This window comes from Ascaphus truei, chromosome 10 (assembly GCF_040206685.1).
Source record: "Ascaphus truei isolate aAscTru1 chromosome 10, aAscTru1.hap1, whole genome shotgun sequence".
NCBI classification, from domain to species: Eukaryota; Metazoa; Chordata; class Amphibia; order Anura; family Ascaphidae; genus Ascaphus; species Ascaphus truei.
This window is the reverse complement of record NC_134492.1, coordinates 14,673,497-14,693,102: the sequence shown is the minus strand read 5'-3', so window position 1 is coordinate 14,693,102 and position 19,606 is coordinate 14,673,497. Positions and strand designations below refer to the sequence as shown.

The window sequence follows — 19,606 nt, the reverse complement described above, 5'->3', positions numbered from 1 at the left end:
CATATAAGAATGCCACTAGGAGAGTCAAAAGAGTGATGATGTATGTGCATTTCTTCCCAGTAATGGTACGATAGGTAATTGTTATCACTTCTTAAGCTAAATGTTAAAAAAAGCGGAGTCTAATAAATTATCACACTTTTAATACTGTGAAGTTCAAAATGACTGTTACGTTTACCCATTGTAACAACCCAAGCTGCATTTACTGGAACTTAACATGGCAAATTGTGCTACAAAGACAAAATCAAATTGGTTGTAAAAAAACAAGCGGCGGAAAAACAATAATGAAGCCCAGTTAAACTACAGATTTGTTATCCAAACTAAACGCTATATACAGCACGACTATTATTTATCATTCTGTCTTATAAAGTGAAATATTGTAAAATAACCCAACTATTCTCTTTGTGGGACACACACAGGGAAACTACACACTGTTAAGAGCCCTCACTGCCAGTCCACATGCTCTCTAACTTATTTATGGAACAAAGAGTTAGTGACAGCAAACAGGAGGTCAGAGAAGGTGATTTGCAGAGGTGTGCGGGATCAAGAGCGAGCCCCACCTGCCCTGGGTCACGACTGTGTCGTGATTTATTTTCATTTATAGCAACTGTCAGCACAGGAATGGGACGGGGCTTCTCGTACCCCGTGGAGGAGATACGGCCCTCCTATTGAGCCAAGTCTTCCTCTGCAGATCACCAGCCCTGAGCGATTACTTATAATTCTGCCAACACTGTGCTCCTTGGCTTAAAGACTTCCTGCTCTTCAAACCTCATGGAAGACTCACTTTGGAAACGTTGGCCTGTTCCTTTTCCATAACGTCATAAGTTGGCCAACTCCAGTCCTCGAGGGCCACCGACAGGTCAAGTTTTAAGGATATCCCTGCTTCAGCACACATGGCTCAATCAATGGCTCAGACATTGACAGCCACCTATGCTGAAGTATGTTTTATCTTTAAAACATGACCTGTTGGTGGCTCTTCAGGACTGGAGTTGGCCACTCTTGGTATACAGGGTTACACGTAGATAAATATATGGAAAGGTACATGCTGGTGTTTGAAAGCCCGCGAGTGGAGTTACCAGGCTACCACTACAGTAGCAATTTAAAGAGAAGATATAGGTAGCACAATGCTGAATCCAATCAGGCTCTGCTTTAACCCAGCAGTCCCGCCTGCTCACGCCCCCTTCCCCCCCTCAAGCTTACCTGAATGCGGAGCTGACCCATGAACCCTGACCTCCGGGTATTCCCCGGTTCCCAATCGTCCACCGGGGCAAATTGACTAAAGGCTCATAGCACGCTTCCGCGGGAAATGAGAAGTTGCAACGTGATTGGGAGAGAACGTTTCTACTTTATATATTTGTGATTCGCGGACATATTTGAATTTTGTGGCACAAAACAAAAATCCGAATATTTTGGCATTTGGGCAAGCTTTAAAAAGGAATTTTTGGGGTTGAATGGCTGCTATAACCCACAATGTGTAATAATCATAATTCAGGGACAGGACATCTGCAGTACCAACGTTTCGGGGCAGCAGCCTCTTCATCAGAACAATGCCCAGTGAGAGTATAGGCACAAACACAACAAATAAACTAGGAAATGCATTTTGGGTGGGACGCTAAGGAGGCGTCGGACAACATACAGTATGTAGTTACCGACCACGAGCCCACCCCCCAGAGGACGCTGTTACCCAGCAATGTGGAAATACCGAGTGAATACACAGCTCCATTTATATGGTGGAAAGTTCATCAAAATGAACAGAAAACCAGAAAATAAAAGCATTACTGGATTGTTTGTTACTTAACAGGTAGCATTTGGAACAGCAAATCATTTGTTTTTCTTACAGCCACACTTAACCCCTTGCAGACACACTTAACATAACACCCTCCTACTGTCTCTGTAACTTCTCCCTAATTACCACTTAGATTGTAAGCTCTTCAGGGCAGGGACCCCCCTTCCTATTGTTACTGGCATGTCTGAAGCTCATTCCCATTATGTGTTATATTATTATGTCACGTGTATTACTGCTGTGAAGCGCTATGTACATAAATGGTGCTATATAAATAAAAATATACAAAATATACATATTGGAGGCAATGTATAAAGCATCACAACGCACCTTTTTGCCAGAAGACAGACATTTTGGAAATGCATCTATAAGCACCAATTTATCAGCGACTTTTAGCTCTTTTGCCCCATGTGTGTGTCCTGTTGTGGAATGGCTATAGGAGGAGACACCAGACGCACAATATGTGTGTGACACAATTCTTTGTCAAGTCTGACTTGGAGTAAACTATTTCAACTAAAGATCTGTGTTGAATCCAAGACCCGTAGTTAACAAGCTTATAACATTTGGCGCATAGATGCGCTACGAGTCTACATACATACCCCAAACTATTTCTCTACCCTCCTCCTCCTTTGTAGAATATTTCCTTTACAGTCAAAATTGAAAAAGTGAATTTGCATAATCAATTATTTAAAATGTTTTACAGAACATGAGTCTTCTTTAAAGAATTAAAAGCAACCACATCACAAGTTTCTCCAACTCTTGCTGCACGAGGGGACTGCTTAGCAATGAGTTCTAGGCCTCGCTGGCAGAAAAAAAAGTGTTACATAGCTATGCCACTTACTCAGCAACTGTTAGTGGCAAAACATCTAAGACACACCAGAACCACAGCTTTCCTGAAGCCATCACCCCACGGAGGTCGAAAGCAAAGCGCTCAGGACAGGTTATCACCTAGTTGCACCTTTGTAGCTGGCTTCATTATTGCGAGGAAGCAGCTCGCAGATACCCTTGATTATACACTGAGATTATTACTGCAGACTGCTGCCTGGGTTCTCTTAGGCCTGGGACATGGTGCAGGGAGGAGCGCTGGGCAGCGCTGACGCTCATGCTCTCCTGCTCAAGCAGGAGATTTTTCTTGTCCCTGCATGAGCGCCAGCGAGGGCGCTTGTGTGCCGGGTGAGTGGCTTTCGGGAGGCGGGCCTGGAGGCAGAGCTAGCGCGCCACGTCACGGCGCCGACGTCACGGACTGCCATTGGCTTCTGGCAGTCATGTGACCGGCCCTGCGCTTTCCTCAGCGGGAAAACTAAAATTGGGTTGTCGGCTGAAATTCCCCACGCCTCCGCACGCCTGCGGAAGCGCCGTCTAAAGCCGCGCTGATAGGGGTAATGTTTCCCCTCAGCGCGGCTCAGCACGGTCTTTTTGACCGTGTCCGAGGCCTTAGCTTCAGTACATACTTTACTCGGTGTAAAGTAAAAATATTTTGTTTAAGCAAAAATGTTCAGGTCCCTGTTCTACTTTTTCCTCTGACATCCATAACGAGGCCTTTAATTATAACGAGGATCACACAACCTACCGGAGAATAGTAAATTACTTATCATTCATGGAAAAGGACAGCGGTTGCCAGAGTTTCGAAAGGTATGAGCTGGTGCTCAACCATTCCTATGAAGTCATATTATAGTACGATTAATATATGCTCACCAAAAAACAGATTGTAAGCTCTACGGGGCAGGGACTGTGTCTGCAAAATGTCTACGTAAAACTAGCAGCGCTATACAAGAACAAACTATTACTGTATTATTATAATTATTATGATTATCAAACCCTTTCTGCCCATATAACACAAAGAAGGGATTGGGATTTTAAACCGTTTAGATCTGGCAGCTGCAGGGCAGTTTGCTTACATTCTGTTCAAAAATATTTTGTTTACAGTAAATGCTGGTCATGGACAGACAATGACTCCGTTTTTACTGCTTGTACAAGAAAATGATGTACTGGCCTGAAGATAATGCCACCCATTCATGCAGTGATGTTCTGCATTAAGTTGTTTTAAGAAGAGGTTGTTCAAGTAAAGTAAATAAATTTCATGCTTAGCCATGTGACGATAATGTGACATTCCAGCTGTATCAAGCCACTGAATGGTCATGGGTTTCAAGTCTACAGCATAATGAATTAAAAGTAATCATGAAAAACCACATCCAAAACTACTTGCATGGAGGCATAACACCAAAATGTTATCTTCGATATTTTCCCATTACCATATGTATTCCAGTATCCACACTGCTATTAGAAAATGTTTTAGAAATAGTCAAGTTTCTCACAGTGTTTAGGACCAAAGTGCATAAAAACGGCAAACCTTGAATATGTACTTAACATGCTACAAATTAAATATGCACAGTACTCGCATATGCGTTTGTGGCTTCAGTCATGACATGCTCTGGAAGTGCTGAATGTAGAGCTGGCTCTTCCAGATCATCCCTGAGCTAGAAGCATAAATTCTGTACGGCTTCTCCAAAATGTAGCGAGCTGCAATAAATATTGTATTTTGTGTTAAAGTGCTGGAATCAACAGAAGTTCCAGTTATTTCCAAATTCCTTTTTCATACGTTTTCTAAAACAAGGCTGCTGCTGACAAGGGCCCCCGATTCTAAATAAGGTCTTCCATGACTTCTCTGGGCAAGGTTAAGCCTCTCAAGGGTCATGATCGATGCACTTGTCTCTGAAGCAGGATATAACTCCATCTAAACTGCGGTGAAATCAGGGATCCGTCACTGTTTCGTGTAACTACTATGATGCGCATACACACAGTGGAGCCCAGTGGAAAGCATTCTCCATCCCCAAGTGCAGAGATTATGCAGGAAATCACAGCCATCCGCATCACAATACAAAGGGGAACCCCACGGTAGGGGGCAAAGTAGAACTTTTCAACACTCGCTGTTATCCATACACAACACCTTGAAGGAAGAACACACCACAGTAGGTAAGCTTGACATCGCCGTTTGTAAAACTAAAACACAAAAACTAAAAACTAACTTTTTTTTAAAGTACTTTCCCAGTGATACTAGAGAAAAAAAACAAAGAAGAAGAAACATGCTCCAGTTTTATTCAGTAACTATTTCTTCCCGAAGATTTCTCACTCGGTTTTAACATAATTTTGTACAAATAATAATAATTGTATTTCATATGGCGCTTTTCTCCTAATGGGACACAAAGTGCGTCACAATTACAGCATAGTGCGGGGTACGCAGTGCATAGGAATGTTACAAGCACAGTCCCTGCCCAGGTGAGCTTACAATCTATGATTTTGGTGCCTGAGGCACAGGGGGATAAAGTGACTTGCCCAAGGTCACCAGGATTTGAACCAGAACGACTGAGTGTGGTTTCCAGAGTCAGTGTCTTTACTCACGAAGCCACTTTAAGTTTTACGTTCCCTCCTTAACAAGTCTTTAGAATGTACTTCATGTTATAATTCCACTTGCAATACCCCCTCAGTACTGTCCTACATCAGAAATATTCCCAGAAAATAATATTTGTGAGAAAGCTTTAACCTTTCCAACATAAAAAAAACCGAGGCTCTGATCATTGCCGCTCGCCTTAGCTTAATAATAATAATAATAGCATGTTCTTGTATAGCGCTGCTAATTGTACGCAGCGCTTTACAGAGACATTTTGCAGGCACAGGCCCCTGCCCCGTAGAGCTTACAATCTATGTTTTTGGTGCCTGAGGCACAGGGAGATAAAGTGACTTGCCCAAGGTCACAAAGAGCCGACACCGGGAATTGAACCAGGCTCCCCTGCAGCAATCTCAGTGTCTTTACTCACTGAGCCACTCCTTCTCCATGACACTGTGTGTAAATGTAATGTAAATGTAATGACATGGTATTAAATATACATGTAAAAATGATAAAGGTGTTATATGGCGTATTGTATTTTAATCTTTGATGTTCCCAAGCACGGTATGTTAGTAACATACTGCATCATTAATGCATCAATAATTGGATGTTGAAGATAACTTTTTTCCCCCGGTTCCTTCACTTGTACTTAAAAAATATCCAACATAAATAACAGTATTTAAACTTAAAAAAAAAATACATCCACTTGTTCATTAAAATGCCATTCATTTTCTTACATCTCCTTACCGTTAATTACTGTAAGTCCTAATATACCTTCTTCTTTGCTTCAGACACTAAAAAGGTAGGAAACAACATATGTTGGTTAAAATAGTGATATTTATTTACTCAGACACACTAGTGCAGTGAATTTATTGAATGTGCAGCTAAAGCGGAAATGTAAATATTAATAACCCCACTGTGTCAAGTCAAACAAAAGCTACATAATGCACATGGCAGTACACTCCGTGAAGGAGTACTTTTATTTATACACAAAGCTCAAATAATAAACTCAAAAATCTAACAAAAGCTCCCAATGCATAGTTTTTAACTAAATACAAAATCAATGTTTTAGGGGAAAAAAAAACCTGTTAAAAAATCATGGAGCTTTTCATCTTAAATGTGACACGGGATGCAGAAACGTCACGTTTTACTGCAGATTCTTTTCTCACGGTTCACATGACAGCATCTTTACTAGCTGTAAGAAAGGGTCATTGTGTATGGTTTACATTCAGATCCTGGCTTCAATGTGCAATATTGCTTACATGAGGAGCTCTCAACTCCAGTCCTAAAGACACCCCCCCCCCCCAAACAGGTCAGGTTTTCAAAATATCCCTGCTTCAGCACAGCTGGCTCAATCAGTGACTCAGTCAAAAATGAGCCACCTGTGCTGAAGCAAGGATAACCCCGAAAACCCTGACCTGTAGGGGGGGTCTTGAGGACTGGAGTTGAGAACCATTGTCCTACATAATTCAATGTTGGCTACAATTAGAGAGCACACTTAAAAGCACCATGAAAGACCTTAAATGTGCTTCATTTGTGAATCCCCCGACCGCTTATTGAATATCGCATATAACAACGTAATTATTAAAGGTGCAGTTCCACAGTTGGCTAAAACCAAACAGCAGTGAAATATTGATCAGGTTAAAGTTGGGACATTGAGCTAAAATAAATAAATAACACTTGATTTCCATATTTGACCCCATGTCTGATATTCTGAAACTGAAACACTTGTTGCTGTTGGGAAAAGCTGTATGCAGCAGAGCGAGCAGCAGAGCGCGCAGCAGAGCGCGCAGCAGAGCGTACAGGAACCTTCCAGTCTAGTTCATCCCCCACTTGGCACATTGCATTGTTTGAGGGGCACATTGCACAGCACTGCTGGCAAGTCATGCAGCTCAAAGGTTATGGCAGCAGTGCCACCTATTCGGCCAATTAATGGTAGGTTGCACTTTAAAGGGACACCCAATTCCACCAATTAGGCTCCTGCACTTAGAGGGGGTTTGGAACTGAAGAGCTGCAAGGGGCTGGATCCCCATGGCTGGGTGATCAGACTACCAATGGGAGATTTCCGAAGGACAGGACTTTATGAGACCACCCAAAAGGTGGCAGAAAATGTACACAGGATGAGATTTCGATGGCATTTTCCCTGTAAACCTCTCATAAACGTAATGCATCCAACCACGATGACTGGGGTGTCCCCCAACAATGCCAGCCAGTCTCCAGCACAGAGAAGGTGAACCTGCTGCTTTAAAAGCTGGACACTTTCAACAGAAAATCTTCAACCGGAGGAGTGGCTCAGTGAGTAAAGACACTGACTGATAACGACACAGTTTGAACCTGGTTCAAGTCCCAGTGTCGGCTCCTTGTGACCTTGGGCAAGTCACTGTTATCGCCCTAAACATAGATTGTAAGCTCACCTGGGCAGGGACTGTATCTGTAAAAATTCAGATTCCTGCATACTGCGCGCTATAAAGTAATTGTGAAGTGTTGAGTCCCATTGGGAGAAAACCACTACGTGAAATAAAGTTAATTACTACTAGAAATATGGGGAATATTTTCCTTACTCAGAACTTTAGTTTTCTGCAGCTCCGCACTCAAATCACCAAATGGTCTCCCATCAACATTTTCCAGCTCTCTGCTGCCCTCCAAAGCCTGAAACAAAAGTAGAACAGTAAACTATGTTAATGGCATTCCTAATGACTCCAAATTACAGCACAAATAGGCTAGATGCTATTTTCACCGCAGCTAAACGATCGCAGATGACAATAAGCCAGTTTAATAATACGTCTTCTATAGTTTTTCTTCATTTGTAAATCAGCAGCTGCTAACACAGATTAACACTTCATCCCCAGAAGACCGATTTCCTTTGAAGGTATATGGTGGATGATATATGCAAGTTAATAGAAACAAAGATCATCTATTTACTTATGTTTTTTTCCATCCCAATGTGAAATAAAGACATTTTAGGATCAGATGTTTGCAAATGAAACTGCTGCTCGCAATACAAAAACGAGCGTTCATACCAGAAAGAGCATTAACATTTGCATTTAAAAATACGGCGGAAGTGAATGGAAAGGAAGCGGGGTGAAAGGTTTATTCTCACACGAGGTAAAGTCCAAAACAATCATCAATCTCAAAATATTTCTAGTAATGTTTTAACAACACATTGAACAAGTTTAAATCACTGGGGAACAACATTCAAAACGTGTACCTGCAGTCCTGTTTTTTCCATGTATAGTAACATATTTGTAACACAGTAGTAGTAGTTTTAGTAGGAGTAGAAGACATGCTAATACACCTTGTGTAGAAAGTGTTTCTATAATTTAGGGATATAGAAATATGTGGATTCTGCAGTATATGAGATTAGGGCCACATGCAAACTCTAGGTTTCTACGTATAGCTAGGGTTGCCAGGTGGCTTGTCCAAAAATAAAAAACACAATGGTAAAAGATGCGACCCTCTCCCCCAGAATACATAAAACAAAAACCCCACGCCTCCCCAATACATATACAAAATACCCACCTCCCCAATACATATACAAAATACCCACCTCCCCAATACATATACAAAATACCCGCCTCCCCAATACATATACAAAATACCCGCCTCCCCAATACATATACAAAATACCCGCCTCCCCAATACATATACAAAATACCCGCCTCCCCAATACATATACAAAATACCCGCCTCCCCAATACATATACAAAATACCCCCACCACTATAACTGTCTATATATATATATATACATACACACTGCAGAATCTACATATTTCTATATCCCAAAATTATATAAACACTTTCTACACAAGTTGTATTAGTGTGTGTGTGTGTATGTGTATACTAGGGATCCCTGCTCTCTGTCCATCTTTGGTATTGAGGCCATCTCACCTTCCCTTTCGGAGGGTGATAGGTTCAAAAAATTGTGTGTCAGGGAGACCTACTGGATATATGAACTTGGTACATTGGTTCCGGGGGGTCTCAATGACACAATAGACATTAGTACAGTTGTATTGTTACCATCTTGCCTACTGTGGGGTATGGTGTTCTGCAGGGAGGTCTGGGTTGAGCGATTTATTTCGTTCCCTCCATGTGGGCACCAGTATCACCACAGTGGCTCAGTATATGTATTTATATATACATTCCACTATTTCATTTATATAATGGTTCTAACATGATTATTTACATATATATATGGGTACCGTTGGCCTTGATTGCGCGCGACCACCATAGGTCCAGTATCCTTCATCGCTCGTCATTTTTTCTTATTTATATTATTCATTATTTTATTCTTTATTTTTCTTTTTTCTTATATATGTATTTTTTATATTTTTATATTTTTTATATATTTTACCATCCCATTGTGTTTCCCCCCCCCCCCACCCTGCCCCTTCCCCTCCTATACCCCCCTTTTTCAGTTGCTTCCCTTTTTCCCCTCTCCTGGTTTCCTTTCCCCCCCCCCACCTGCTCCCTTCCCTCTGTTTTCCCTTCCTCCCTTCCCCTCCCCTCCCCCCCCTCTTCCTCTCTTTTCCCCCCTCACCCCCATATTGCTTTCTCCCTCCCCCTTTTTTTCGTATATTATTGTGTCATTTTTTGCACCTTGATCCCTCTGAATCTCTTTAATACCTACTTTGTCTCCTTATACATCTAGTGGTTATTCAGCCATCTCCTTATATTTAGGGTATCGCTACCCTTTACTAGCATCTGTTTCATGTATTATACCATACTATGTAAGTTAGCTGCCAATGATATTTTACTAAATTCTTGTGCTTTATTTATAAGCATACAAACTGTTTTATTATCTAAATGTATTACTTTTTATTTTATTGCATTTGTTAAAAGTGCATGTTATTATATGCATTGTTATGTTTGGTCATTATGTTTAAAATTAAAATTGTTAGTTTAAATCTATATGTGTTTTGGCATACATAGGGGTTAATCTCACCCCCACACTGATCATATGTATTGTATTAGTAATTATCTGTCTTCTGTGCTCTGATTGGTCTAATGTACTATATTACTGCGTCCAATACCTATGCTATTATCTCCTGATGAAGTCTCGTTCGAGACGAAACGCGTAGAGAGTGCTGTGGAGTTTATTGTCCAGCTTTTATATTCTATACTTCCACTCATGTGCCACAGCATGTTATTGCTGCGCTGCTAGCATTTATATCAGCCGTCCAGCCTTCCAGCCCGTTTTCCCCTGTGAACCTTCTCCGGCAAAAACCTCACTGACGTCACCGAGCTCACGCGAGATTTGGATCAGTGAACTCACTGTGTAACGCCGGAGCAAGGGGAAGGCGGCGTCCCTCGTGGTTTCCGGTCCCTGCAAGGACACAGAGGGGCTACTACAGCAGGACATACCACGGACATTACATCGAAGTACTTCTCACTGGGTTCCTGCGTCTGAACGGGCTGAGTTTTACTCAAAAATGCTTTATTATCAGCTATGTTTGTGAGTGTGTATTTTTAAATCCTTCATTCCATAAACCTATTGTTATACTATTTTACGCTATGAGTGCGCCTGTTTTTTTTGTGTTTTTGTAGATATATATATATATACACTAGCTGAGAGACCCGGCGTTGCCCGTGAGTTAAATTTCCCGCTAGGGGGGGGGGGGGGGGGGGGGACAGTGGACAGGAGGGGGGGGGACAGTGGACAGGAGGGGGGAGTGGACAGGAGGGTGGGGGGACAGTGGACAGGAGGGGGGGGTGTACAGGAGTGGGGGGGGGGGACAGTGGACAAGAGGGGGGACGACAGTGGACAGGAGGGAGGACAGTGGACAGGAGGGGGGACAGTGGACAGGAGGGGGGGGCAGTGGACAGGAGGGGGGGACAGTGGACAGGAGGGACAGTGGACAGGAGGGGGGGACAGTGGACAGGAGGGGGGGACAGTGGACAGGAGGGGGGGACAGTGGACAGGAGGGGGGGGGGGACAGTGGACAGGAGGGGGGGACAGTGGACAGGTGGGGTGGGGACAGTGGACAGGAGGGGGGGAACAGTGGACAGGAGGGGGGGCAGTGGACAGGAGGGGGGGGGGACAGTGGACAGGAGGGGGGTTGCTTAAAATTTCCGGGTCCCTCCTCTCCACTCCTCCCCCCCATGCGCAGCTCCGGTCCCCACCCTACAGTGTCTGACACACACACAGTGTCACACACACACACAGTGAGACACACACAGTGACACAGTGTCACACACAGTGTCACACACACACACTCACCTCTCCGTTTCCCACCTCCCAGCTGCAGGAGGAAGGGGTCCTTCCGGGCGCCGCCATCTTAGGCACTCGGCGCCGCGAGGCAGCTGCAGGCTGCCTGCCCGCTGCCTGTCCCCCCACCGGGGAGGGAGGGATGTGAGCGCCGGGGAGGGAGGTGAATGAGCGCCGGGGAGGGAGGTGTGTGTGTATGTGGCCGAGGGGGAAGAGAGTGGCAGTTGGGTGACATCAGACCCACCAATCTGATTCACTGCAGATAGCACTAACCTTTCAATTTTATATATTCTAAGATATATATATATATCTATATATATATATATATAGATATATATATATATCTATATATGTATATACACACACACACACACAAACACAAACACACACACACACCACCCCACCCCAATAATACATATAAAATTCAGACTTACCTTGGGGATGGTGTCAGGTCGGGCCCGTTGGCTGCGGGGGGGGGGGGAGGGGGTGGGGGAAGGTGGCTACGGAGGGAGGACAGTAGCCGTGGAGAGGGGGCGGTGGGAGTTGCTTTCTGAGGGGGGGGGGGGGGGGGTTGGAGTGCGGAAGGGTGGCGGAGGCACGGAGGGGGGCAGTTTATGCAGAGGGGGTGTGGGGGGCAGTGATTGCAGGGGGGGGGAGCAGTGGATGCAAGTGAGACAGCGGCTGGTCACAGCAAATGCCGCCATGCCCAGCTCTCCCCCGGCTGCATGCTTCTCTCTCTCCGACTGTTCCACGCTGAGGTGTCTGATGCGGACGCGCGTCGGGCCTCCCTCTCACGCCGGCGCTCACCGGAAGCTGAGTCCAGCTGATTTCCGGCGCGGATGTCAGAGGACCCGGCGCGTGTCAGCATCAGACACCTCGGCATGGGACAGACGGAGAGAAAAGCTTGCAGCGGGGGAGAGCTGGACATGGCGGCAACTGCACTGACCGGCTGCTGGCCCCCCCCCCGCACCCACCCTACGTTCGGAGAGAGCTAATACCAGGCATATACATGTCCGGTATTACCTTTAATTTTATACCGGACGCAGGGGCAAAATACCGGGCTGTCCGATTCAAAACTGGACACCTGACAACTCTACGTATAGCCTTATTTACAATTCCAGTAACCATGACAAGGGGAAATGTCCTCAATATTTCATATTCTACTGGAAACACATCTCAATGGCAAATAAAATGCATCACAGTTTTATCCTGGTTTTGCAGGATGACCATGTAAGTGCTTTGCAATCTCTGTAGTGCCGGCTTGTCCTGGAAAATTATCATTTAAATAACCATGTTCAAAAGACATACACATATACCCAACAAAAGAAAGAGGATGCAGACGGAGCACATACCCTCTCTGGAAGAAACCAAAGCGAAACGTACGTCAGAGGGAAGCGCCATGACGTCACGCAACAGCATGCAGAGATAGAACAAGGGAACCGCTGACGGAGCTGCAGGCTAGTATCCACGCTGACAACAGGTTTATTTCCCCCCCCCCCTTTTCTTCCACTCTGCCTCCATCCCCTCCCCTCCCCTTGTACGTACGGGTATGTTATTGAGGGCTAGATTCTGTGGGAGATGTTACCTTACACTACAGACTTTTTGCCCATTGCTATTTACTTCCGCAGGAACAACACAGATAAGCCTAAAGGGGTCTCTGTCCTGCTCCCATTGCTACCACCATCCCTCCCCCGTGTGTAGGGGAATGCTATTGAGGGAGAGTGTTCTTCAGGAGGTATTGACCGTATTTCTAAGCTTGTTGTGTTTGTGCCTATTGCATTGCTTAAAGACATAGTGCTTGTACACCATGCAACCTGTAGCCTGCTGTTTATATACCTAGCACACTGCTCTAGGACACGTTGCAGGCACACACTGCTGAAACACCAGCACCCTGCACACATACTGGGCACCTGCAACTCACAGGTCTCCAGTATTCACTGTTCACATGTTATAAGGTGCTGGGCCGTCAACATATCACTGTTCCTGGTCTCTTAAGTTGGAGCATTTGATTCCTTGTTTGTATCCAATATGGACCGCATTGCTGCTGCTTGTTATTCTGGGGTACTGCACCTGTAGCTATTTGGGCTAGCGTGACAGTCCTACATAGGAACCCATTATACAGCCTTAGTGTTGAAGAGGGGCACTGACCCATTAGCCATGTATGCTTCTCTGCAAATGCCTTTCTAGAACCAGAGCACATTGTGCCGATATTGTTTAATACGATTTTATTGTTCACAGCCGGGTCCTCATTATTTTAATGCATACCAAATAAACCTTGATTTTAAACTATAATCCTCAGTGCAATGCATTCTGGACCACTGATGCGGACCATCACTTGCCAAATTGTGTATGCGACACCCTTATGTGAGTTACTACTCCCATACAGACATGGAGTGCTTGCTACAGCGATCTTCTCCGTTCAGAGTGCCTGTGCTCCGCCTGGATCCTCTTCCTTTTGTCCACCATTGCCGGCCCTAGTGCCCCCGTCTGTTTCATGACCTCTGGTCACCGTAGGTAGAGCGGGTTTCACCGTGTGTGTTCTTACACATATACCTAGCAAGGTTTCACAACAAGAACCGCGCTTTTAATTTTTTAGAATGATATCCCAGATTATAACAATCTAGTTACACCCTGTAGGGAGGCAAGATAGCGTTCTAAATACTGTGCTTCTGCAGAAATATTTATTGATCTGTCCCCTCCTCTTACATTCAAACACCCCCCTACCTTGCTTTGCGTCTCTCACACATGAAATTCATACATGCAGTAACTGCAGCTGGAAATGTCACAGCATTTGTTATTAACAGCCCAGACACATTACAACAGCGTCCTCCTACATTGGGTAAGCAGTAGCACACAGAGCAACACCTCCAGGACAAAATGCTAGCATTTGCAGTCAGCTATCCTCTAAATTGGGTAAGCACTGAAATGATGGCACACACCAGGCTCTCATACCCGTGGTCTGAGCCCATCCAGGCCAGTTTTTTTTTTTTAAGCCCCCCACATACTCTCCTGAAGATCTCCACTTGGTATGTAAGTGGCCGGGGGACAGCTTGTTGCATGTCCATTTGAAGCTTGGTAATCCAAGCCACTACATACTGCATAGAGTTGGTGATGAAGACCATAAGCAATCAGCATGCAGATGTCCTGTCTACCACTGGAGGCTTCTTGGGCAACACACACGTGTAGGACAGTGGAGGGATGTGACTCATAGAATAAGTGGTTTGCTGGCTGTAGCTCTGACCCCATACACAGACTGGCCATTCGCGTGCTCTACTTCAGATTGCCATATACTATACTACCAATTCAGTGATTTATCTAAAGTGAGGAGTTTTATGGAGCAGGCCATTTTTCAATGGAAAACCTCATATGGAATTGATATACAGTTGGTTTGTATAAACTTAAGAGCATTACTATTAAAAAAAAAAAAAACCTACAATGAAATCATGTCTTGATTCTTCCATAAAAAAATGTTATCAAGTGAAAACAGACCTTTAAATTCTTTAAACTTTGTCTCATTTTCAAAAAGGTCCCCAATGATTTCTCGACTTGTGTGAACAATTCCAGGAATCTATAAGAGAAGAAAATATATTTACAAAATGAATAATCAATTATGCATGTCACAAAATATTACAAATTCGTGTAAAAATAAATAAAATAAGTGCATTCTGATGCTCCACCATTTTTTTCTGGCACACATGTCAAATGCAAGAAACCATTTCTGCACACGACGCAGATGATTAGGGACCAGAAGGATTTTCTCTGCCGCACACATCACCAATTTTTTGACTAAAAATTTGCTTCGTCCCATTATCACGCCATAAATCCTCCCCAATTCCTTCTGTGATATTCTCCAAATCATGCACATGGGATGGGGAAAAATTGGAGCAAAGTTCTTTGATACATTGACACAAGATAAAAATAAATAAATAAATAAAGGGATCTGATGGGACAAGAGGTTTTTATCTGCTGTCAAATACTGTTTCTATGGAAAATTGCCTTGATACATATACCCCCATGGATGGTTAAAATATAATTTACAAAGTACAGCTATGTTTGGTATATAAGATGTCATTTTTTTTTAATTTGAAATACCGGTAAGTGAAGATGTCTGATAACATCACACATTATAGATTTCCAAACGTATTCCAACCTCCCACCTCTCTTACATTAAGAATAACAGTATTAAGTTGTAAATGGATATTGAAGTATGGAAACTGAATCCAGGCAAAGGGGAAACTCCCATTTTGATCCCACAGAAGGACTGATTACAAGTGGCATTTACCAGGCACTTAAGCTGCTGTTTACTGCATTCCCGTGGCTGCAACAGATGGCTGCCAAATGAGTAAATGTGAATGTCAATGTCAGGGTATTATACAAGATGTAAATTGCTTAAGGGATGGAAAGTTCACACTTAACAGCAGAATTTGTGTTATTTTATTTCTTAGAATGCCACACTACAAAAAAAATGCTGCTCACTCCAAAATTCTGCAGAAAAAAATGTTTCTTCCCTAGAGAAGAGTAGAGAGTTTATTGTGTTAGCTATGCAAACACCGCTGTGTAACACAGATCACCATGTGTAGCCGGGAAGGTGGATTTACTGTATCATAAGCATACCTTCCCTGAAAGATAATATGACTGGCTCAAACAATGTTATTCATAACGCACCATGACTTAAAGCCCCAGTATCACTTAGCAAAGTATACTAGATATTCTATTAAGTTAAAGTACTCACCCAAACATAAATCTTTTTATTATTATAATTATCATTTCACATTGAATAAAGTTTTTAAATAAAGGGTGGGGAACATCAAAAGATATTTTTATTTGCTGTAACCTTAGAGCAAAATTATCACTTGCGAGCACATTCACATGTCTCAGACAGGTCTGCAGCCCTGCTTTTCGCCATTATCTCTTAGCATACAGTGCTTTCACTGCAGCCAGGGATTCTGGGTAAAGACATGCAAATCAGCACAGTGACACCTTTTGCTTCATGTCCATTTTAACATGGACCCCTTATAAGCTTATGCCTGTCGCATTACACAGTTTTTCAGCACCGCCTGAGATAAAGAAGCGCAGTCAGTAAAACCTACTGTAAAGTTATAAACAGCCATAATGCTTTCGCAGAGAGTCTGAGCATCACGGTTTCTAAAGATGTTATAATCTTTGTATATACGTTCCTGCCAGAGAAACAGTACCATTTATTACCACTTCTTGCCTCTCTCCTCTCTTTCCTTTCTATGTCTCTGTAGCCAAGTATTTTCTAATGAGTTAACGAGCGGAGTTAAGATGAGCTGTAAATCTACAATAACTTCAGCAGCAATACAGTCCAAAGATGACACCATATAATTCCCATGCTGTTTGAAAAGGCAATGCATGAGCAGGTAGGAAGTTAGAGGGAAAGCAGGGGCTCCAAAAAAAACAAGATGCTTTATTTGTAGGAAGAATGCTTCTTAAGAATAGTAACCGTAAGGACAATTCATAAATACATAAGAGTACAGTATTTAAAAAGTAGAAGGATTGTTCCTACTGCCTTTGACATGCTTAGGAGTTTTACGCTTGCCCACACATAAAAAAGCATGAGGTTACTTTATTTAAAGCTGCGGACCAAGCAATATCCTACACGTGTTTAAAAAAAAAAATCAGTTCTGTACTATGCTGGGACCGAAACGTGGTATACTGTATGAACTTCTGAGTGCGGCTTTGTGATTTCTACTCTGGTGGGGATCATGGTAGGAGAGAGAGAGAGAGAGAGAGAGAGAAGAAGAGAGAGAAGAAGGAGAGAGAGAGAGAGGAGAGAGAGAGAGGAGAGAGAGAGAGAGAGAGAGAGAGGTCTGTTTGTAGTGAAGAAAAATATTGCACATAGTTGATCAGGCTTTAAAAAGTGTTTTTAATATACTTTTATATACGTCTTGTTCAAAGGCATTTCTAAGTAGATGATGGCATCAGAGTCTCCAGTACACAATACAAGCTGCCACTGAATCCTTAATGAATTGAATGTTGTCCCTAGTATGTGTGGGATTCATTTAACTAACTGAACATTTTGAACCGCTGTTCTTTTTTTGTACATTAGATTGTGCCACTTTAAATGCAAATAAGGAAATCAGAACAAGACTTACAATTGTCCTAATGCTTTTAGGCTGTGGTTATGGGCTCCCTTGTTGCCATGATAACGAGAACCTTGTTCTTATAACATTGTATGTCTTTATTTATATAGCGCCATTAATGTACATAGCGCTTCACAGCAGTAATACATGTGGTAATCAAATAAATAACAGATAATATAAATAACAGATCATGGGAATAAGTGCTTTAGACATAAAAGTAACATTTCGGAAGAGGAGTCCCTGCCCCGAGGAGCTTACAGTCTAATTGGTAGGTAGAACGGACAGAGACAGTAGGAGGGAGTTCTGGTAAGTGCGTCTGCAGGGGGCCAAGCTTTATGTATCATGTGTTCAGAATATCCACAGTGCTATTCATATGCTTCTTTAAGCAAGTGTGTCTTAAGGTGGGTCTTAAAGATGGATAGAGAGGGTGCTAGTCGGGTACTGAGGGGAAGGGCATTCCAGAGGTGTGGGGCAGTCAGTGAAAAAGGTTTAAGGCGGGAGAGGGCTTTAGATACAAAGGGGGTAGAAAGAAGACATGATGTTTTACTTGTTCCCAACAGTGAAAATACAGTCACTCCTCTAAAGTAAGAGAGTGACCCAGAGGTGCCTGCAACACGTTGCAGTGCGTACTGTCTTCAGCCTACAAAAGGGTGCAACAACTGTACCCCTGCACACCCAAAAGCGGCTTTGTGCTTCAGTTACAGGCCAATGTTGCTTTTTCTATCACCAATGAATACCATCAAACTCACTCTGCCTTTTCTTCTGTGGGAGGCTGCCCTCTGCTGGGCCTTCCTGTCTCAATGGAGTCAACAGCATCAACTGCACACGGAAAGAGCACAAATATTCAGGTATCAAGCAGGGTTGTAGCTATTTATTTTATCTGGAGGAGAAATCAGTCTCAAGTTTACGTGCTTGAGAGTTTTAAACATGTGGAAAAATCTCAAAACTGGCGCAAGTTCCCTTGTGAAGAGCTTTGGGGCTTGGCTAAAGATTTCGGCTTTCAATGCTTGAACCCAATACAAGGCAGGAAAAAAAAACTCAAGCCTGACCATGCGGAAAGAATGATTACGACATGTTGGGTTTAGTATGGTTCTTATAATAAAAACAAACCTTCAATACCGATCAAACATGTACTTTATGAAGGAGAACATATTAAACCCTATAGATGAATAGCTTCCCTAATGCACCACCATCTTCTATTCAGTGGGGAACTGTAGGAACTGCAGTATTAAAGGTGCAGTCTTAGGCTGCGTCCATAGGACTGCAGCCGTGCGGAGGCGCGCGGAGGCTGAGGGAAAGCGGGTGCTTTCCCTGGCCTTGGTCCGCGTGCCGTCCGGGGGCGTGTCGGGGGGGGGGGGGGGACAGGGGGGATGGCTGAGACGTCACGGAGCTGGTTCGCCCTCATTGGGCGAACCGCTCCCGTGACCGGCCCTGCGCTCCCGTGAGCGCGAAAATCTATCTTTTGAAAAAGACCTACGCTTCTGCACGCTTGTGGAAGCGCGCGCGAGCCCATCTAAAGCCGCTCTCATCGCGGCTGCAGGGGCTCACTGAGAAGCGTCAGCGCGCCTCAGCACGGGTCAGCGCCTAAGCGCTGACCGTGGACGCAGCCTTAGGCTGAGTCCCCGCTGGCGCTGAGAGCGCTCCAAGCATGAGCGCCGGGTGTCCTGTCATTTACGCGCGTGCGGGGGGGGGGGGGGGGGAGGTGGTTTGGGGGGACATTGAGTGCGTTGGAAAGTTAGATTTTTTTGTTTACATAAGCGCCGAGCATGTGTGCCCTCGCACGAGCACACCGCGTGAGCGAGGACTTACATATATCTATATATGTAAGTAACCGCGGCAAGCGCCGCCCACTCAGCGCTAGTGGGGACGCAGCCTTACTTAGCAACTTACTGTATATAAGATTTGTTCTGAGGTGAAAGTATAAAACTTAACAGCTCATTTTCCACGGTTATTGTGTTGTTACAGCTTGACGTCTTTACATAGCTAAGAGGCCCAAAAGCCTGATTCTGAAAAGGATGACAGCAAACACAAAATGTGCAATACACAATGCTTGTAAGGCTGCGCTTATAGTGCCGGCGATAGCGCCGATGCGTCAAAACAAATGTATTGATGCCGACACGTGCGCTTATAG

General features: G+C 43.9%; 1 protein-coding gene across 6 annotated transcripts in view; it reads right to left on the bottom strand.

Annotated features, from left to right (window-relative positions):
* Nucleotides 1-19,606, bottom strand: part of ITGB3BP (integrin subunit beta 3 binding protein) — a 42,040-nt gene that overhangs the window by 6,773 nt on the left and 15,661 nt on the right. For 3 of the 6 annotated variants that reach the window (XM_075615927.1, XM_075615928.1, XM_075615925.1), the window contains exons 4-7: nt 18,225-18,294; nt 14,861-14,939; nt 10,439-10,489; nt 7,727-7,814 (exon numbers count right to left, since the gene is read on the bottom strand). In XM_075615927.1, coding sequence (XP_075472042.1) covers nt 7,727-7,814; nt 10,439-10,489; nt 14,861-14,939; nt 18,225-18,294 — 288 coding nt within the window. Of the gene's footprint in view, nt 1-5,912; nt 5,960-7,726; nt 7,815-10,438; nt 10,490-14,860; nt 14,940-18,224; nt 18,295-19,606 lie in introns of all 6 variants that reach the window. The other 3 variants (XM_075615929.1, XM_075615931.1, XM_075615930.1) reach the window with 3 other exon arrangements.